Below are 22370 nucleotides of genomic sequence, written 5' to 3'. Positions count from 1 at the left end.
GCCGGTGTCGTCGGCGTCGGCGGCGTTGGCCGTGAGCGATAAATCCCGGCATGCACTTCATAAATAAAAAGCAACTTCCAAGGTGGGCTGGGTGGAAATCGAACCAGGGTCTCCGGAATGTGAGACGGAGACGCTACCACTCAGCCACGAGTTTTTTCTTCTTTATTTCCGAAGTATACATGAACAACAAGGAAATACCTATTACAATGCAAGAGATAGAAAAGGCCATAGATGACACTCAGTAATGAGATCGATGCTTGAAAGCGGTACAAAAGCGCTTCTAGTGAATGCGGTGTTGCCTTAGAAACGTGCCGTAGAACATTATACTGCGGTGTATATCGGTAATTATGAGCATGTTACTTACAGAAGTCGCAGTTACACGAGTAGCGAAGTACGTTTCCGCTACGTTTCTTCTGCGCTCTGCGCACATGCCAAGCCATCTTGCGGCAAACACAGAAGAACCCCTCCTCGCAATGTGCGGCGCTGCCCCGACACGTGGCGCGCCACTCGCCCCTGACGTTTCGCCGTGCACCCTCACGGGTTGTAGAATCAAGCGTCTTTCCTTTCTTTAGATCACTATCTTCGCTCACCCGCTTCTCCCCTTCGGGCCGCGCGGGTACCGGTGCGAGGATGCCAAGGAGGCACCAATCGAGGGTTTACAAAAGTAAGTCTGGCGACCATGAGCGGCACGCTGATCCGGCGCTGGCAGCCATATTTTGTTCGCTCCATCCGTTCGCTTTGGTTCGCTTTGTGTCCGTCCGTCAGCGCCCGCCGTTCTGCCCGCGCTTTTCATGTTGTAATCTAGTGTGCTGTGCTTGGACCTCTCTTCTCCCTGGCGGTGTCTGTTAGCGAAGCCAAGAAGCGTATTTTGACAGCCGAGGCGTAGCGGTTACAAGCTACTCTATGAGTCGTGCATGGGCCCCTCGTCGATGCGCGCAGCGTCATCCGTATCCAGGTACAGTATCTAGAGTTTTGTAATGTGCAGATTTTTTTTTGTCTGTGTGCCTTTGCTATTTACTTTAACGACTATGAGAGAAGATCGCGAGTTTGCTTGGTTTGCGCATCACCGTCACTCATCCCACTGGGAGCAGTGGGATACTTGTTGGTGAAATGAGCGAAGATGCAATTCGTTTTGAGATGAAAGAATCGTGCGTAATTTGGCGTAAGTCGGAATGGCGCTCCTGCCTATGCTGTCGACGCAGTTATTGGCAGGGGTCTCAGAAATAATCGGGGGCTGCGTAAAAAAAAAAAAGAAAAATGTGTCATGGTAATTTCTGCTTCCAGTAAGTGAAGATTGATTGGTGTGTAATAGGCGATGATGAGATAATAAAATATTTGTAATTAATTGACCAATTGATGAAATAAAGCAACAAAAAAAGAAAAAAAAATGGAAATTGAAGGTTTAAAGGTGACAAAATGCCCAGAAGGAAAAATCAGTGCTTGATGATACTAATGAAGAAAATTTAGAATGTGTAATTGATTAATTGATATAATTGAATGTGTTCAAAGGTGTCAAATTGCTCAGAATGGAAAGGTGATTGATTGTTGCTGACTGTAAATATTGGTGTATAAAAATATTTTTTTTTATTTATAAGATACTGCAGGCGAAAGGGCCAGGCAGGCTATTCATCTTAGGCTATTCACAAATAAAGAAACAAATAATCGAAATATAAAACAAATAAAAGCTAAAAATTCAAAAAGGGAAGAAAGAAAACGTGTGTGCGTGAGAGACAGAGACGCTATCGCGTCATACCCTTAACGGCGGAGCTCAAGTGTCCCCCTAATGTTTTATAACAGTGTTATATAATATAAATCTGACTTTATGAACACAGCCAGTTGCACCAAGCACTGACACTTCGCAGTTATGTGAGTTGACTTTTCAAATTTTTTTTCGTTTCAGCCGAGTTTCTCTTCCTCCGAGTTCCTCGAAGCTTTCCATGACAGCACTTTCATATGAGGTTAAGGCTTCAAATGTCTGCTATCTGACAGAGGGAATAAACAAGAAATCGGCATATTTACAAAATCAACTGAATTTCAGGTGGCTGTCAATTAGCGAACCATAGGGCAACTCGATAAAACGCACAAAAGTGAAAAGCAAACTTCGATATTTTATCGGCCGCACTAGTAGGTATGAAGGCACAGAATGCAAACTTGAGCAGCACGCTCTGGACGCATATCGGACTTCGCGTGCATTATCACGTGATAACATCTTTCGAAAGGGGCTGGACATGAGCATATTACAACACACTAGTGGGATGTCATCTTCTCCTGCTTTACTAGACGCCGCGAGTTTGGCAGCCGCTTTTGCAACGTGAAACACGCACCTCGGGCGCACCAAGCACTACCATTTCGTACGACTGTGAAAAGTAGTTTCGGTAATCGTGCCCTTGTCTTAAATCAAATACACAATGGTAAATGCAACCTACGTACAAAAGGTTTCAAAGAATGTATTTGAACTATAGCGTTCGTTACACATGCATTGCTCCTTCTCCCGTGCCCTCCATCGAAGCATAAGCTTATCCTTCAAGTTCCCAAGGCTCCATAGCACGCAAAACAACCTTGCTGTTTTAGTTGATAGCACGTTCTGTGAGCTAGCTCCCAGTCAAGGGGACGTAAAGCCGATTAGGATTGCAAACGAGCGGTCGCATACACGCGTATACCTTGTATCCGTGCGCATCTATACGACGGTGCGCTTGCTGCAGAAGGGTACGCAGCAACATGCTGGCATCATTCCGAATAGAGCTTGGTGCTAGCAGCTACTGTTGTGATGTTAAAAAATGAAAGAATCACTTGTGATCATTCCAATGCACCTTGCGGTGCAAGCATGGGTTCCACGAAGGCGCACGTTGACAGCGTACTCGATGGGAGGCGCGGGCGGACTGAACAAAACATGGCCGCCGCGCACAGTTTCTGTTTCTTTCACTAGATGGCGCTAACTTTTGTAAATCCTCTGCGGAGACGAAGGGGACGCTCTAGGCTTCAGTTTCAGCGCCGTTAAGTCGGGTCTGATGATTTTCAACGGCTCAACTGACCAGGGTCTTAAAATTCAAGGCCTTGAAATACCTAGAGAAGCAGAATATAAATATCTGGGGGTATGGATAAACGAAGGATTGGCATACATTGGAAAGCATGAGCAATCATTTAAGGCCAAAGGGCGAAGGAATGCCGGGATAATGAAGCATAAGGCATTGTGGGGATACAATAGGTATGAGGTTTTGAGGGGTATTTGGAAAGGAATTATGGTGCCCGGACTTACTTTCGGAAATGCGGTTTTGTGCCTAAAATCAGAGGTACAGTCGACATTAGAAACTCAGCGCTGTACACGTGAACAATCAGCTTTCCTGTGCGGCGAGGTTTCCTGTATAGTGTCGGCGTGATCTCATTTTTTGGGGAATACTTGTGCGTGGTTTTCTGGGGCCAGAGCTGATGTGCACTCAGTCTAAAGCAACTCGCCATGCAGAGCGCTGCTAATGCTACATTTAACCTGCTTAATCCTCGAGTCAAGTACGGTATAGTGAACCAGGCTGCCTCGATTCAATCTAAATTGCTGCAGATCAGAGCACGAACCTTGTATCTGCGTGGGCTTGACGCTAAATTCGCCGGTCTCATTCGCATGAGACACGTGCAAACTGTTTAAAAGTCGATAAGAAAAACAAAGCAGTCATAAGGCAGGCCCAAGCATTAGGCGCGTGAGCGCGGTACAGCGCAAGAAACGTACAAAGTAAATCTAGAAGAGTGGCGGTTGCGTGCTTTGTTTTCCTAAAATCCGCTCTTCTTCTGCTGCATTGGCGAAATCCTTGGATTTGTTTCTGCAATATTGCATAAATACTGCAGAAGACACGTTTACATCGCCAACAAACCCGCCGTAAACTCGGAAGCAGACCTACGCAGCGTGGGTTTCTGCGAGCGCCGCCGGCTGCCGATCCACACTACCGGAGTTACGGTGGCGCCACCTCTAGGTCGATCTCGCGGCAAATATGTGCTGACCACCTATCTACACTGGGGCTGAATTTCAATCCTCTCAAGTCAGCTGTGCTGCGTTTTTCGGGCTCGCCCGAAGACACCCCTGCGGTGCTGCTGCCCTGTGGAGACCCCATACCGCGCGCCGTGGAGTACCGTTACCTTAGTTGGAGTGCTCCTCAACACACAAGGTGCCCTGTACGCGGCGCAGGAAAAACATTTGAAAATGACCAACTCGTGCGTGCCATATGCTCAGGCGACAATGTCGCCTTTGGGGGTGCAATCGATATATGATGGTGCGCGTTTTGTGGAAGGCTGTACATGTGCCGGGGCTGACCTTCGCAAACGCCACTTTGTATATATCTACCCAAACGAGGGAATGGCTGGAACGCGGACAACGCGAGGTGGGGAGACTGGCGCTCGGTTGCCACGGTCGCGTTGCTGTGGAGGCCATCCAGGGGGACATGGGCTGATCAACGTTCGAGGCCCGCGAAGCCCAAAGCAAAATTGGGTACGAGACCAGACTCCGCGCCATGGACAATAACAGATGGGCAAGGAGGCTGTTCCGGTATATACACATTGCTAGCATTCGGACAAAATGGTGTGCTCGTGTGCAGACTCTACGACGGAAATACGGCGCGCAGACGGACACCCAGGACCAGACCGCCTTGCCCAAGACCACCATATACAGCAGGCGGAAAACGCGCAGTGGAGTGCTGCTGCCCAAAAAAAGACGACTCAGGCGCACACAAAAGAGCGACCTCCGCTGAAACGCTGTACGACAACAGCACCAGTAGCGCACTCTTGTTTGAAGCACGAGCGGGAGCGCTTCGCACACTGGTGTACCGCCGCCACTTCGACACTGCCCCGGAAGTTCAAGAAGCGGCGCTGTGCAGAGCCTGCGGGATCGAAGAAGAATCGACGGAGCACGTAGTTATTCTAGAGCACTATAACGTACTCATTCATTCATAAACCTTTATTCATGAGGATGACCTGAGGCCTAGAGGGGAAGGGGGTGGGTTAGGTGAGGTTGAGGGCGCCAGACTCCGACATGAAGTCTAGCAGGGCACTAAGCTTGCGCTTGGCGTTGGTATTGGGGGCTGTCCAGTCTTCGTAGCTCTGAATGTGGTAAGCAGATGTGTAGCGTGCGCGGAGGCCAGCCGTGCCAGGACAGGTCCAGACCAAGTGCTGCAGGTCAACGGAGCCAGCAGGGCAGTTGGGGCAGCTGATCTTGGTTCGGCGCCATTGACTCAGGATGTCCGGTGTGTACGCTGCACCGGCTCGCGCCTTGTGAGTTAGAACTTGGGCTGGACGAGAGAGGCCGGAAGGGATCGGAGGAGTAATACCGGGGACAAGGTCCCGCAACAAACCCCTCCGCTCATGTTTAAGCCGCGTGATGACAGAGTCCGGTATGATGAAGGAGACGGGAGAACAGTAAGGGTGGTCCTAGTTGGACGGGCCCACATCAAGGCTATGCCGGCGGTCTTCCTCTAGCTGCGCGCCAGCGGCCTCGTGGGCCATTCTGTTCCCAGTTCCTTGTGCGTGATGTCCAGGTGTCCAATGTATTCGTACCGAGACTTGTGAGGTCTCTCGCTGGTATCGGCAGCGCTCTTTGATGCTGTGTTGTACCGAGGTCTTGTAAGAACGGGCTTTCAGGGTTTTTATAGCCTCTTGACTGTCGGTGTAGATGTGGATGAAACGATCTGTTCCTTTGGTGCAGTGTTGAAGGGCCTCGTCGATGGCTGTTAATTCGAGTTCAGTTGCGGACCAGTCCCTGCGACCACTGTGGCTAGTGGCGTGCAGCTGTGAACCCTCTTGGTAGTAAGCAGTGGTTGCAAACGTGATGCCGGTGTCATCGTCATGATATAGGGCGGCGTCGGTATAAATGCGGAGACCGATGTGCTGGTCTTGTGTATCAATTATGTGGCGTTGTCGGTGATCTCTTCCTGGTCCTTTGGTGTTGGTTGGAATGGGTTTTGGATCTCTTACTAATGTTTCTGTCCATGGTGCTGTAAGGTGGTCCAATATGGGCAAGTGTAGGTTAGCTTCGTCAAAGATTCGAGTGAGGAGGCGATGCCCGTTGGGTGTGTGACGCAGGCGAGTTTCATGATTGGCTCGGAATCCCCTGGAATCCGTCACTACAAGGCACTTTATTCTCCAAGTATTATGCATACGCCTCGTTACCAAAACGCCCCTGTAATCCGCGCTCAGGCTGCTATATTTATTCGTAAAAATACTCCCCATGCCCAACTTGACACATCCGCGTTCTGCTCACCGCACCAAGAAATCGTAGCAGCGCGAGTGCGATACAACCACAAACATCTTGTACAGGGTTTTGAATATTTGGGGGCTAGCATTTAAAACATTCCTATGCAAAATCTACTACACCATTCGAGCTGAAATAACGTTCTCAAAGTAGCAAAATATCGTCTACGTTATCTGATAAGTGATTCAACATCGGTACTTGCCTAGATTTTTTGAAATCGAGAAAAACTGCTCTCGGCGTCGTGCACAATTTTCGCAGAAGAGAGTCGAAAAGCTATTTTAACATGGTGCGTCATCTTTCGGGCAGCGAGGCAAGCGCGCCAACGGCCGGGATGAAGCTTGTCTCACTGCCCGACAGATGACGCACCATGTTAAAATAGCTTTTCGACTCTCTTCTGCGAAAAGTGTGCACGCCGCCGAGAGCAGTTTTTTCTCGACTTCGAGAAATCTAGGCAAGTACCGATGTTGAATCACTTATTAGATAACGTAGACTATATTTTGCTACTTTGTGAATGTTATTTCAGCTCGAATGGGTTAGTAGATTTTGCATAGGAATTTTTTAAATCCCAGCCCCCAAATATTCAAGTCCCTGTAGTTGTCAGCGCATACGTCAGACCCCACGCAAAGCCTCACGAAGTCAGTTTTGACTGGATACGGAAACTTCGCGACGCTCATCCTAAAGACGAGATGCTCATTGGCGGGGACTTCAACGCGCAGCATCAAACATGGGGTTACAGACGCTCCAGTCTTCTCGGAACGCGTCTGCACATCACATCCACAGAGGTAGCGGGACTATACCTTGGCAATGACACCGATTATCCGACACGACGAGGCACTATAACGTAGTCCTCAAATGCACAAAGTTGTCGCCCCAGCCGAGAGAGGGCACCACGCTACCCCTAACATTTTTTTTTTTTTTTTTTTTGTTGTTGTATGTGTGTCTATGAGTTAAGTGTGGTGTTGTGTCTACGGTACTTTGTATTGTTTATTAATTTTTTTTTTTTACGACTGCGGCGCCAACATGGTGCCCGCCCGATACGAAGGGTAGAGTAAATAAATCATCATCATCATCATCACTTGGATTTACAGCTATATTCTAGAGCACTATAACTGCTATAACTGTACCCACAGCGACGTCTACACGTCCGCGTAGAACGGTTTCTGAGTTTCCGGTTTGCCGCACTCGGCGCACGCCGTGCGTAAAACGTTGTGTAAACTGCGTGCGGCTTTGTTTTTCATTCATCTCTGTGTAATCATTATCGTGTTACGATTAGTGGCTGTTGATAGTTTTGTTCACTCGAGAAGCAACGGCTCCTGCTCTTCGGCTGTCAGCCAGCCTAACGAACTGCACTTATTTCATTTTGTGGCTGCTCCTCCGTCTGTCATCCGGCATTAGCTTTGCTCCTGTGATCGCCGGCTTGCCCCGATGGTTTCTTTAAATGTCTGGCTACAAACTACCGTACGAACCATATCGTCGCATCGTCTTCATATTACCGATCACTGTATTGTGATCGGGTTCATTTAACAAAAGTGGTTCCACACTGTGGTGCTATGAATCGGAATGAAACCATGCAGTTCACTGCCTTTGAACTATTGCGGATCGCGAAACAGAAAACGCCCCGAATTCATAAACTAGAATGCTAGTACTACTCTCCGTACATACCGAACTTCCTTATGTGGAGAGTTGTCGCACACAGGCTTCTCTTGCACCTGGATTCTAGAGCTTACGTATCTTGTCTACCGTTTCTCGGAGCTGATTAGGGGTTTTTGCGATATTTTATATCTTATCTGCCCTCTATCCTCTGGTACAGGCATCGAACGGAGCTCGACCTGCTGCAGAGGACCAGTAGACTGAACTCATCGGTGCATACGCCATGTGGCTGTTATATTCCTGTCTTTTAGTAACAGTGTTACTTACTCAATCGACACAATGTGTGCTCAATTTTAGCAGTCAAGTATCTAGGTTGCAGCTTTCCGAACCTGCTAACGTCACTTTCAGCTTTACTCAGAAGCTCACCAAGGCAATTCTTGTTCTCCACTCTAGTGATTCATCAGTTGTGCAGTTGAATGAAGATGAAGTCAAAATGTCTCTGGAAAAAGTTGCGCCTGATGACAACTTTTCAACACTCTTGATGCCGCTGAAGATTGGTTATGCAAACCTTTTGTGGCAGGTAGAAGACAACCTCACAAATGGAACCTACAATGGCATCCACAAAATGTGTGTTGTGCGGGAGTTGACAGCATTTTCAATGGGATTTGGAGCTGTCATAGGAGTTCTGGTGGCCTTGAACAATGTCAATGTTGGATGCCAACTGGACATGCATGTAGTGTTTTCACAAATCAAGAGACCTGTTGCTCCAGCTATTGGCATGTTCTGCCAGTTCGTCTTCATGCCATTGGTAAGTAACCATAGCTACTGCAAAAAACACCATCCATTACAGTTTTTAGTAGGTAATCATCAAAGGCTTCACTTTGTTGTGTGAATTTTGAGCTGTTCAGTTCAGGATGCTTCATGCAGGTTATTTCCACCCACGTTATGTATGACATTCACGTTAATCAGAGATAACTACAGGCCTATACCTATTCTCCCAGTATTTGCTAAGGGTTTTGAAAAGATTCTGTTCAAGCGATTGTCCTATTCTATAACAAACACAACATTTAAACTAAAGCACAGTATGGTTTCAGAAAACATATGTTAACAGAACTTGCCCTTTTAGTTGAAAAGAATATGTATACAAAAACTTGAAGGGAAACAGTTTGTTGCTGGCATTTTTGTAGACTTCCCTCAGGCGTTCGACTACATTAGACATTCAATTTTGCTTCAATAGTTAAACCACTACAGCATCCGTGGTCTTCCCTTGAAGTTAATAAATAGTTACCTCTTGAATAGAACAGCTTGTTTCAGTAAATATCTAGTAAGAAATAAATTATTGCTGGCATGCCGCGAGGTAGTATTCTTGGCCCATTACTTTTTAATTTATGTGTAAATGACATCACCCACATCAGCTTCTATCTTAAACTAGTCATATACACGGATGATAGAGTGTTTTTGTCTCATCACCTTGTGAAGCTGAACATAGCGGAAGCAAACAGTGTGCTTGAAAACTTGATACCTGGACTAGTGCCGACCACCTGAAAATAAACACTAAAATAACAAAGGCGGTAATTTTTCATCCAAAGAGCAGATGCATCCCTAATGAACATGCTATCACCTTAAGAAATTCAAAAATAGATATTGTTCCACGTGGTAAAGTTCTGGGCGTTTATTTTTCACAAAATATGCAATGGGACGATCATGTGAATAACTTGATGCAGAAGTTAAGCTCAGTCACGGGAATGCTTAATTGCTATCGTTATTCACTTCCACAATCAGTCAAACTAATGGCTTGCTTTGTTTGTGTCTCCCTACATTACTGCTATTTAGTCTGGGGCGCCACTATGGCGACAAATGTAAACAAGCTGTTAAATATCAAAAAAGTTTTACGTATGATTGCAAATGTAAAATACACGGAACCTTCTGCCTATCTTTTTAAAGAACTTAATGTGCACAAATCACACAGTTTATACTGCTGCATATTGTCTCGCGTATACTATTCTAGTGCAAAACATTCGATCTCTCTCCTTTCGAGTATAGCGGACTTGTCACAATATAATCTGTTGTATTCCACAAGAAGCACAGAACACTGAAAAGTCACAAAATGCCGTACCAACCACAGTATACAAATGCTAAAAAATGTGTTACCAAGGCTCCTAAATGAATACAATAGGTTAGGCATTAATGCTTTGAAATTAACTCTCTCCGAGTTTAAACAGCTGTTCAAAACCCGATTTTAAATTATTGGATGATGGTTTCTTGTGTGTGTGCATATATGTGTGTTTAGAACCTTCTGTATAGTTTCTTTCTTATACTTGTGCATGCTTGCACGCTAATAAGTTTATATTCTGTGTTATCACTGGGCTGTAATCATTTTTTCATCCTGTCTTTGTGTTTTCTGCTGCCACTGCATTTTTGGGAGCCAGGATCTCCTCAAGCCATCGTAGAATGGCTTTTTCCCTTGGCCTCCTGTACAGCTTGGTGTATGAATAAAAGCATGAATGAATGAATTAATTAATTAATTAATTAATGAACTGTAAAGGTTTTAGTCTGGTTTTGTTTACGAATTGCTTTAGGCTTGCATGCATACGTTTGCAGAATTAAAGTGTCAGTAGCTGCCAAGTAGCAAGCAGCTTCAAAGTGCATTTGAAGACATTGAGCAAAGGCGCTGATTTTTGGGGTTTAACATTCCAACGCAACGTGGGCTATGGGTGGCACCACAAGTTTCGGCCAGCTGGGGTCAAAATTTATCTGAACATTGCATAGTGCATGGGTGCCCTCCATATCAGTTTCCTCGAAACTTAGCCGCCATGGCTAGGATAGAATCCTCAGGCTCAGGCGCCTAACACCCTAAGCTCTCAGCCACCACTGTGGGGAGCGGGGTATATTTAGGAACTGCGCATTCATGTAAATTATTTACATAGTAGAATGGCTAGAAGTGGCAAGATAAAACGAAACTTTAGTGACTTGTGCAATCGGGTCAAGCTAGCCACTGAATTGTTGCAGTGCACTACGCAGGATGAAAATGGAATCAGTGGTTCGCATAACCTGACACTACTTGCTATTCTTCATGTTGTTATTCTTCCAGGTTTCTTATGGGGTTTCCATGCTGCTGCTCCAAAATGCAGTGGCAAGACTTGGGCTATTTACAATTGGCTCATGTCCTGGCGGAATCTACAGCAACTTCTATACTCTACTCTTACAAGGAGACTTGGATCTAAGCGTTACCATGACCTTTATAAGCAGTGTTGGAGCACTAGGTATGTACAAGCAACGAAAAGACTGACAGTTGAGGCACTGCCTATACACTTATTAGTCATGGGTGCTCAGTAAATAGAATCAAGGGCTGTAATTCATATTGAAGGATGTATGGGAGAGCAGTCAGCCTTGAACACTGCACACATGTGCAAAAAACATTTTTCGGATCGTTTTCATTCTTTGTGCTTAGTTTACCTGAATTCATTCTAGGGACACAGTGGTGTAGTGTGTCATGTTTGGCCAGACTGAGAGCTCTTCTCTGTGGTAACCTTTGGTGTATTGAAAAATCAAAAGAATCAAACAGCATGACAGAAATTGACAGCAAACAACACAATAAGTGCTGAAGTTGCAGCTGAACTGTATTTGAGGGTGCCGAGAAGACTGTACTATACCACGTACTAGTATAATGTGCAAGAAAGCTATTTCAAGATTCCACGTGGTGTGAAACCTGCAGACTAGACTGCTGATTAAGAAGACAAACCTCCCGATTTGTTGAAGCAACAAATTCCTAGCTGATACAATCTCCTCCTTGTAGAATGTGCATGGTCTTGATAAGTTCTCAGCTGAGGTAGTTTAAGTAGACTGCCAAAATTATAGTGGCCAAAAAGTCTGTTCTACTCTTCTGCAACCTTTAGAAATATAACAGCAGCAGAGTATATCTGCCTCTGTGCGCAGTTCAGTGTCGACACGGTTGTGCAAGTAAAGCATTGTTTAGTGGATGCAGAAAGAGGCTTAAAAACTGACAAGTCCATGACACATAAAATGACGCATTACGTTTATTCTTCCTTGCTTTGATGCTTTGTTTTAACATTACAAATGCTTTGAGTTCTTCATATCTTGCAGGGAAGTTTATTTAGTAGGTTGAAACTCTTATCTCAAAATGATAAACAGTGCTAGTTGCTTCATAATAGCATTTAAGGAAATGGTAAAAGAAAGAATGGACAGGAACACTTACATAGGCACTCTCTCTCTTGGAATGAGCACATGTGTTCTTATATTCTAAACATCTGCATCTGAAAGTGCCTGGAAAAATTTATCATTGTACTTGAAAGCAATGATATATTAACTCTGGTAATGCGTCTTCAAAGCGTCAATATTGCATTACATCAGCGCTTGGGCTTTTAGTCTAAGTGAAGCTGTGAGCCACTCAGCCTTGAGTGGAGCAAGTGAAATACTTAACAATTTGTCACATAGGTGTTCATGTTGATTCTGGTGGTTTTAGAAAATCATTCATTCAATGAGTTAAAAATTGTGAGCATGCCTATGGCAGGTGGCAGTTGGCAGGTGATGTGGCTGGGAACCATTTGGGTAGCGTGTTGTGACATCATTAGACTACATGGCATGGCCAAGATGACAGTTCCTGCCAACTCGGGTAACTCATTCAGTGAGAAGGTGAGATGGGAACCTAATCAGGGGCCCTTTGATCCCGAGTCGGAGACACTATTCCTTGGCCAGCAGACACGTTTATGTTTCTTGATTGAAACGAGGCTTCATATCCATGTCAGGTGGTCGCACACTTAATGTAGTAGTTTGCAGCTGTGTACTGATAAGTATGTATTAGATAACAAAGGTGCAAATTAAGGGGTTTTTTTCTTTTATTTTTTTTATTTGAAATGCCCTAAAGGCTCAATAGGGCATTACATAGGGGGGGATGTGGAAGCAAATCAGGGTAGAACAAAAACAGGATAACAGATGATGTTATGGTGGTATGTGAGGGAGGCATATAACTAGTCATAGTAATCTTTATACAAAACTAAGAAAAAATAGTCGGGCAAGCAACATTTCAACATAATAAGAGAACTGTAAAAAGAGAAAAATGTGCAGCGATTTCAGCAAAAGGGAAAAACATGCATATCGCGCATGACAAACTCTACAAAGCTGACCATGAATACAGAAACTAAAACCGGAAAAAAGATGATAAATGAAACATTTGAGATCTCACGGACTCAGAAACACATGACACCGAAAGAATCAAGGAAAGGAAACTATACACAGGGAACGACAAAACCGCGCAAATTGACTACGATGCGTCTGAAGAAGCTAGCATTGCTGCTTGAAACCCTGATAAATCAGTCAAAACAGCTATAATTGACGCCAACTGATTCCATTCATTTATTGCTAAAGGGAGTAGTGAATATTGGTATTATTTTGTTCATGCGAAAATTAGGAGGATTTTGTTTGCATGGTCAAGGCGGGATGAGACGTGAGGAGCAGGAAGAAGATGGGAGCAAGCAAATTCCGAATTGCTATAGTATAATGTGTGAAGAAATGATAATCGCGCAAACTTCCTTCTGAAAGCGAGCAATGGTAGGTTTAAAACTTCTTTAATTGATGATACGCTATGAAGTCTTGAGTAGGATGATGTAGTGAATCTTGCTGCTTTATTCTGGGCGGATTCAAAAAGATTAGAAAGGGAGTCCTGGTGAGGGTACCATATGACGGAAGCATATTCTAAGGTTGGTCTTATCAGTGTAGTGTAAGCTTGATGTCTTGTGTTAGAATTTGCGAGGTGTAGACGGCGCTTTAGCATGCCAAGTTTTCTAAAAGCTTTGCCAGTGATGAGGTCTATATGAGCATTCCAAGAGAGACTAAAATGCAAATGAACATCCAGATATTTTATAGAAGAAACAGATTCAACAGCTTTATCGTTGATTGTGTACACGCTAAGTAACGGTCCTGGAACAGGCGAAAATCTTAGATGTTTAGTTTTTTCTTCATTAATTTCCATTTGCCAAGTACGGCACCATTCAGTTAGCATGTTTAGATCGGACTGGAGCGTATGTGCATCTTCCGCGTTAGATATCCTTTTGTAGATTACACAGTCTGCAAAAAGGCGAATTGATGAGTTGATGTTACTTGCTATGGTCATTTATATAAATTAAAAAGAGCAAAGGCCAGAGAACTGTCCCTTGTGGAACACCTGTTTTTACACATGCAGGGTTAGAGATGCAATCATTTATCTTAACTGATTGGAAACGATTAGTCAAGAATTCAGCGATCCATCTGGCCGTGTTATCATCAAACTGAAGATTTTTAATTTTTAACAGTAAACGCTTATGAGGAACACGATCAAAGGCTTTTGAAAAATCGACAAAAATTGCGTCTGTGTCAAGGGACATATATAGCACATGATGTAGGTCGTCAGTAACTAATTCAAATAACTGCGTTTGACATGATCTTTTGTACCGGAAACCATGCTGGTTTTCTAGAATCAAATTATTTAAGTTTAAATGGTTCATAATGTGAGAAAACAAGATGTGTTCTAATGGTTTGGAGCATATTGATGTCAGGGAAATGGGTCTGTAGTTAGTAGGATCAAAACGAGCTCCCGCCTTATGTATAGGAATGATGTGAGCAATCTTCCAGTCATCCGGGACGCATCCTGAGTTAAGTGACTGCTGAAATAGCAGCGTTAAAAGAAATGCTGATTTATGGCACGTTAGTTTGAGAAGTTTGGAGGTGATGCCATCGGGGCCAGGACTGGTGGAACGCGGAAGTCTGTCAATCGCCTTCACTACACCGTTTTCAGATATTACAATTGGGGGGAACTTAAACTGTGCACACGAAGGAGTGAGTACATGGGAACTGGTAAGTGGCATCTCGTCTGTGAATACTTGACGAAAGAATTCACTAAACGTTTCAACGATAAATGGAGAGCAATAGGCATAACTATTCTCGTCCATTGGGATAGGCACAGTCTGGTCAGGTTTGGGATTAATTGAGCGGCAGAGTTTTTTTAGGGTTGGTTTTAAGCATATTGGGGAGAGTCCGGCTAAAATAATTTTCCTTAGCTTCCAGGATTGCAGCTGTAGTTAGATTCGAAAGGTTATGGTATCTTTCCCAGTCAAGCGGAAATAATTAATCATTGATCGAGTATAGCAGTGCATGTATGCAAATGAGGATCTTACGGAGAGCCGCAAATGAGTGCCGTTAACGCTGTCATATCATACTGTTAAAAGCAGAGCTTAAGTGTCCCCCAAATTTTTTCACTGCCACAGCAGCTGCTTTACAAAAGCAGAATGCATAGTCAGTGGTTTGGTGGCGTACAGTCCGGCCAAAAGGCCTAGTCAGACAGGTGAATTTCACAGGTCAATGACCAGTTCCATTAGGAGATGACATACCGATGGCAAAAGTTTAAGCTTGTACAAAATAAAATTTAAAATAGCAGAAGGTTTCAGGCACTTTGAAGGAAACTGATACTATACATAACTATACATAACTAGAAACTGCACAATAAATCGAATGAAAAAAAAAAAAAACCTCCCCACACCTTGTGGCTGATATAACTACTTTAGTATGCTAGGTCTAAGCATAGCCAATTATTTTCAGATTTGCTAATCCTGCCAATCATTTTGTGTACCATATTGCATGAAAGCCTCCAAACCAAGACAAGATAGCTAGTGGCAGAGCTATCAAAGCTAATCAGTAAGCGTAAAATTCTTTCTAGGGGGCACTTTGTGCCTCTAAAGTGCGATGAGGCGAAAGCCTTTGTTTGAAATGCCGCTGATTCCTGCTTTACTGCATCTACTTCTGTATGGTGTGTGGTGCAGCATTCGAGGAAGCACCAAATGAAGGGTGCAGCACGTACGCCTGGATCGGACGCCCGGCAGGGTCAGCTTCGTATATGCGTGAACCGCCTGGTGAAATCATCGGTCCTGGCCGGACATGACGTCATGATGACGACAGTTCTGGTTATGAAACATTACCGGACGTAACGTCATGATGACATCCCATCCGGTCATGGGTGATGACGTCACCAGGTGATGACATCACAATCTTGCGGTATCCCGCGGAATCTTGCGAAGAAGTGCGACTTTTCTTGCGGATGGACACTCATGAGCCTATATAGGCTTTTGCCTTCAAATGTCGACATAAGGAAGTATATCATGGAGGGGAATGACCATGCTCTAAAGAACAGCAATAGCCTGAAAACGGTCAAGAGAAAACTAGCCATAAGCAAAATCAGATGTATGTACTGAGACAAGGCTGGTGATGTCATTACCAATATGGATAGGATAGTCGAAGTGTTTGAGGAGTTCAACACTGACCTGTATAAGTAGCCAATGTAGTCAGGGTGATAATGAGAATAGCAGTACTACAGATGAATTAGATATTCTGCCAGTAACAAAGAATAAGTAAAGAAGGTATTAGAAGTAATGAAAATGGGAGAAACCAGCTAGGAAGGATCAGGTAACTGCAGAAAAGATGATGGGAAGATCGTGCTAGGAAAACTAGCCACCCTGTATACACAATGCCTCATGACCTTAAGAGTACTGGAAAATCTGAAGAACACGAACATTACATTAATGCATAAGAAAGATGATGTCCAGGACTTTAGATATTACACACTGATCAGCTTACTATCTGTGATGTACAAGGTATTTACTAGCTAATAGAATCAGGGCAACCTTAGACTTAAATCAACCAAGCATCAGGCAGGATTTCGTAAAGAATACTCTACAGTGGATCATATCCGCACTGCAAACAAGGTGATAAATATTACTCAGAATGTAACCAATTCCTATTCACAGTGTTCATAGATTACCAGAAAAGCATTTCACTCAGTCAAAACCTTCTCAGTCATGCAGGCATTGCAGTGAGCTATATATGAAAGTACTCAAAGGTATCTGTAGTGGCTGCACAACAACCATAGTCCTCCATAATGAAAGTGATAAAATTCCCATAATGAAGGATGTTAGGCAACGAGATGCGATCTCTCCAGTACTATTCACCACTTGCTCAGAGGAAGTATTGAGACCTGGAATGGAAACAGTTAGGAATAAAGGTTGATGGAGAATACCTCGGTAATCTGCACTTTGCTGATGCCATTGCCTTGGTAAGTAACTTGGGATGAATTGCAAAGAATGATTTATGATTTAGACAGGCAGAGCAGAATAATAGGCCTAAAAAATATGTAGAAGACTTAAGTAATGTTGAACAGCCTCAAAAAGGAAGAGCATTTACAGTAGGTTGCAAGGTGCTAGAAGCAGTAAGAGACTGTGTCTACGTAGGGCAGGTACGGTCGCAGATCCAGACTACAAAAGGAAAATAACTTGAAGAATTGGATTGGGATGGACTGCATTTGGCAAGTACTCTCAGGTCATGTATAGCAGCTTATCATTATCCTTCAAAAGGAAAGTATGTATCAGCTGTGTCATACCAGTTCTCGCCTGTGGGGCAGAAACATGAAGGGCAATGAAAAGGATTTTACTTAAATTGAGGACAACGCAGAGTTATTGGGATGGAAAATGGTAGGTGTAATGTTAAGGGACGAGAAGCATGCAGAGTGGGTCGGGGAACAAATGCATGTTAACATTATAGTCGAAATCAGTGAGGAGAAATGGGCATCAGCAGGAGACGTAATGCAAAGACGATAACTTATGGTCGCTAAAAGTAACAAATTGGATTCCAAGGGAAGGCAAGCAAAGCAAAAGGCAGCAGAGCGTTGAGTGTGCAGATGTGGCTAGTAAGTTTCCAGGGGTCAAGTGGATGCAGCTGGCACAGGATCAGGTTAATTGGGGGATATGGGACAGGCCTTTGCCCTGTAAAGGGCAAACTGATTGATGGTTATTGTATATCCTATTGTTACCATCCACACCGCCCCACGACAGGCAAGTAGCCATTGAACTAAGGTGAAGTGCTTGTTCAGGGAGGCAGTTGATGTATTGCCCGACGAGGCCCGTTCTTGCTGTTGGTAAAATGCAGACAAGTTGCATAGCCATAGTGTTTGCAGTTTTGCCTGTCATGCAAGCCTTGGTTAGTCACACTGCTGTTGCATTGAAAATGGCATGTACAGTCTCAGCCATAATACGGAGCATGCCTCGGCGATAAAATCTTGGCGCATGTAACTTAGCAAATATTAGGAATCATCTTGCGCATACGTAAATGCATGCCGCTGGTGCGCTCGCATACGGATCTAAATAGCCATCATATGATCTATACTGCAGGAGTGAGAAAATTTCAAACGCCAGAAGCCTGCTCCGTAATATTATGTACCCACGTGTACTTACTGCCACATTCTCTGGCCCTGCAGCCCTGATGCCAATGTGGATGCACACCCTTGGACGCCAGATAGCTGGTAGCACCACACCAGCAGTGCCATTCAGCAACCTGATGGTGTCCCTGGTGGCACTCACTTTACCACTTGGGCTGGGTCTTCTCATCCAATACAAATGCCCCAAGTGGGCACAAACATCAGAGAAAATTGTGAAGCCCTTTTCCGTGGTTATATTACTTGTTGCCCTAGTCATAGGGACATACAGCTATTGGTACATTGTCACATTGATCACCATCATGGACGTTGTAGCTGCTTTTATGGTTGTAGTTACAGCATTCTTGTTTGGTGCAACAATGGCTTGGTTATTTCGGCTCAACAGGAAACAGGTTATAGCAGTCTCCTTGGAAACTGCCATTCAGAATGGACCGCTTGCCATTGTTATCCTCACTTTTTCACTGCCAGAACCAAGCGGTGACCTTGCTGTAGTACCAGTGGTAGTGCTGGTAACATTGTCAAGTGCCATACTTTTAACCCTCTTTGCAATCCTGACAGTACGCCAAAAGTGTTCTACCTATGCTCGTGCCTGCCAGGATGATGTCAAGCTAGAAACCTCCATCAATAGAGATGAAGAGTAAAATGTTCAGCCTAAGTGCACTCTAAGCAGAGCTTATCATTTACAGATATTCAGACACCACCTGGCTTTGTCACCCATGCTGTGACAGATCTCCTTTTACATATGCTTAGCAGTACGAATAAGGCAGTGCCAAATATACATTAGTGCCATTAAACACTCCTGTAGAAGTGCAGCATAGCACTTACTGGAAGTGTGAAGTCCAAAATATTAAAATACAACTTCTGCAGGGAAAGCAATCAGCTCTCTTTTGTAAGCAGTATGGATGTTAATTTGCTTAGCCCCAACTTTTTTCATGGGGTTGTAAAAAAAAAAAAAAAAAGACAGCCAGCATTGTGTGTATGATGTTGCTTTATTTGTACCATGTGCATGTACCTGCATAGATGTAAAACAAATGCATTCATTGTACATGCAGTTGTAAGGAACAAACTATAATAAAAATACATTTCTTCGGCTGAATCTTTAGGAGCAGCACACAGAACATACAATGCAACATATGCCCGTAGTCAAAGTAAAAGTACGTCATTTATACATCTTGTGTAGTAGGCTTCACTCATGTATACACTGTGTACAGTACATGCCACCATCTCAACCACCATCTACAAAGTAAGCCTTTCAAACAAGGCCTCACTAAAAAAAATAATAATAAACACGCCCAAACCTCTCCGCCTTTTAACGTTTACAGCACGTAACTCACTTTCACTTTGCCACCATTCACAACAGACATGGGTGGGTGAGACCAGAGCAAAACAAGCCATTTCAATGCAGCCTACTTCCCCACCTCTTCTTTGCAGCAAGCAGTGAAAGCAGACTGAACAGTTGAAACAACAACCTTTCACAATAAGAGCAAGTTTTTATACGCACATTGCTATTTTTGCATAACGTGACATGAGCCCTGGTGCACGCAACCAGCTTACACACATAAAAACCCACGGCAGGCATGTCTTGAAAATGCTCCAGCCTGCGAGGAACACAGTTGTGCCCTTGTGAACTTAGTGCACCGGCAACAAGCTAATATTAGAAAAGCGTCAACAAGCAATGCGTTGGTCCTCCTCATCAGCAGTCTCTGTACTGAAGCAAGGCTCCACACCTAACTTGCCAAACAAAGCTGGCTAAAGCAGCCACAAAGGCAAGCACTGTTGCTGAAGCTCTTTCGTTGTACTATTGAGAGCCGTACACTTTATTCTACAGCCTCAACACAAGTAATAGAGTCCGATGTAGCCTGGCCACACGCACAGAAGTAGATGCACACATGCAGTTTTTACTCGTTTTTGCTTTCTTGAGATGCTCTCCAGAAGAATCAATGATTCTTTGGTCAAGGCCTGTTTTAAGTATAGAGCAAGACTCCGAGAAACACACGTCGACAGGTCTGGCACAAAGGTCAGTGCCTTTTGAGCTCAAGGGACTGCAGCTTTGTACTACCACCAGGCACCACTGTGCATGCTACCACGTGCGTGTGGGTACACCAACAAGCTTCTGTGATGCGATAACATGCAATTCTAGCAGCAGCAGCTCCCTTGTTTAAACCTAGCTGATGCTTACATCGCTCTGCTTTTTTTGTGTGTGTCTGTACCCCGTCCCATGACCAAAACAGTCCTCGCACACCAACTTTAGCAGGAGTGCTGTCACGAAAAAGCTCCTGTGGGGGCCCTCCATATTGCTGGAGTTTCTCCGCCTGCACTTAGCAGTTCACCTGATGCTGGTTTATGGGGTTTTCGACAATGTGCACTTCCTGCTTGGCGTTGGCCTCCTCTTCAAGTGAAGTCTGACGCACTGAGCTCAACTTTTGACCAGCAAGACTAGGGACTACAAAGAAGAGGGTGGGGGAAAAAGAAAGAAGGGAGAGGGAGAGGGAAAAAGAAATAGAATAAAAAACAATTCAGATCTACAAAACCAACTCAAAACATAAGAGAAAAACAAATGAACTATCATCATACGCACAGTCACACACATACACCCACGTACACGCAATTCTGGGAGCACACTGCCAGAGGCGCCTAAGGTAAGGTGTTGCAACTACAAAACAAGATCAAGAAAAACTGGGACAAAATAGGAGGTGTGGGGTATGAAATAAAGGTCAAGCAGCAGCCACACAGGTTTTCGCACAGAAAGTCCAATTAAAGAAAAAAGAACTGCAACACAAAGCACCAGAACAAGGTAAATAAAAATGTCCCCATCCCTGTCCTTGCACACAATTCTGACAGCATAACCTGTGACCCGCCTATATATATATGAAGTGCGTAAAAAAAAAAAAAAAGAAAGATGCATGTACATGGTACAAATACTCTGATGCACAAGGAACACTGCAGTACAACTACATTCTATTCGTACATCTGCACAGAATGACAAACTATGCTACTTGCCCAGTTACGAGCAGCACTAGTGGTGATACTGCAATTTCACATAGAAAAAAAAAGTAAGATCAAGCTGCCAAAAGCTCAAATTCTTTTTCAACATTATGGAAGACCGGGTTGGGATAGTTTTAACAATACCACTGAACTTAATTTAAATGGAAAATTTGGCAGCCAAGTCCTGATGCTCATGCTTCAGAGTTGCTTGCACTCACCGCAGTGGCATAGCTGAAGGCAAGATTTCATGCAGCCTACCATCAAGCTGCGACTACTAGCGCATGGACCACAGTGTGTTCCTCGCACTAGCAGCATGCTTCACTATGCTCGATAACTGTGGTAACACTGAAATGCTCATTATCACTGCCCTGACTGTATATCTGGTGTGGCCTTGATAGAGATGACCACAAAGAAGAAAAAGTGCATCAAAGAGACGAATTGAGCCATGGAACTGCTGACTGGTAGCCATACTTTCAAGTATCACTGGCACTAAAAGTGAAAGGATGTGCACATGCCACTACAGGACTCCTGAATGGATACTCATTTTCTTCTGAGTCTCCTCTTGCAGCATTGTTAGCATGCTGTAAGCTACAGGGGGCATCCCCAGTGCACAAGAGGCAGTGTGGCATGCATGACATGCATGACATGCCCCCAACACTAAACCACCAAAAAGCTGCACTTTTCACAGCACCTCCACCACTATGTTTACAGTATGGATGAATAAGCACTCTTCATTCCTCTATCAGGGGTGGAAGCAGACTCGAGCATTTTGGAGCAGATTCGGAGCAATGAAAATAGAATTTTGGAGCATTTGAATTATGTCTTGGAGAAAGTTTCTAAGGTCAAATGCCTTTGAGAACTACAGTTTTCTCTTTCTGAAATATAAAATCTCCAATTTGATTCCTTTTTATGAAAGTTCAATGCCTTTGCAACTTCGCACTCATCTCTGACAAGACAAACAGCCAAAGCATGTAAAGATATATATAACACAGGCTGACCTTAGCAACAACTTGGAATAGACTAGCAACAAACAGAACACTTGCTGGCGCACTTCATAACTGTACACCTCGTCTGACCTAAAGCGTTTGCCTATTTTGACTTGTTAGATTAAAATGTCGAGTCTACCACATCAATGCGCTCAAGCAGTGCCACTAATTTAGAGTTCAGATTAATGGGTACCTCTCTATCTTGTGCATATCCTTTTCAATCCTATGTCTGTGCTGATAAATTCCTAACCGCTGGTCAGTAGTGCCTTCATGAAAGATATTTAGAGTTCAGATTAATGGGTACCTCTCTATCTTGTGCATATCCTTTTCA

At 44.1% G+C, this 22370-nt stretch overlaps 2 protein-coding genes across 4 annotated transcripts in view; one reads left to right on the top strand and one right to left on the bottom strand.

Annotated features, from left to right (window-relative positions):
• Positions 1 to 7401: 7401 nt before the first annotated feature.
• LOC146205435 (sodium-dependent organic anion transporter-like) lies at positions 7402 to 19479 on the top strand. Its single transcript, XM_084590105.1, has 4 exons — positions 7402 to 7420; positions 8397 to 8624; positions 10908 to 11079; positions 18111 to 19479. The coding sequence occupies exons 2-4, from the start codon at positions 8442 to 8444 to the stop codon at positions 18707 to 18709; spliced, it is 954 nt and encodes a 317-aa protein (XP_084446231.1). The 5' UTR covers positions 7402 to 7420; positions 8397 to 8441; the 3' UTR covers positions 18710 to 19479.
• Positions 19039 to 22370, bottom strand: part of MESK2 (misexpression suppressor of KSR 2) — a 47557-nt gene continuing 44225 nt past the window's right edge. For all 3 annotated transcript variants that reach the window (XM_084590104.1, XM_084590103.1, XM_084590102.1), the window contains exon 14: positions 19039 to 20511. In XM_084590104.1, the coding sequence (XP_084446230.1) occupies positions 20387 to 20511 (125 nt within the window). In that variant the 3' untranslated portion in view covers positions 19039 to 20386. The remainder of the gene's footprint in view (positions 20512 to 22370) is intronic.

The sequence above is a fragment of the Amblyomma maculatum genome, chromosome 1, assembly GCF_055883805.1.
Source record: "Amblyomma maculatum isolate TAMU_Amacu chromosome 1, ASM5588380v1, whole genome shotgun sequence".
In the NCBI taxonomy this organism is placed as follows: Eukaryota; Metazoa; Arthropoda; class Arachnida; order Ixodida; family Ixodidae; genus Amblyomma; species Amblyomma maculatum.
Note: the sequence above shows the minus strand (reverse complement) of the source record. Positions and strands in the feature narration are given on the sequence as shown.

Bases quoted from the DNA above. Each gene is read 5' to 3' on its own strand.
- LOC146205435 (XM_084590105.1), top strand. From the start codon at position 8,442: ATGTGTGTTGTGCGGGAGTTGACAGCATTTTCAATGGGATTTGGAGCT. The intron at 8,625-10,907 runs GTAAGTAACCAT...TTATTCTTCCAG, and splicing joins AGTTCGTCTTCATGCCATTG to GTTTCTTATGGGGTTTCCAT. The intron at 11,080-18,110 runs GTATGTACAAGC...CTGGCCCTGCAG, and splicing joins AAGCAGTGTTGGAGCACTAG to CCCTGATGCCAATGTGGATG.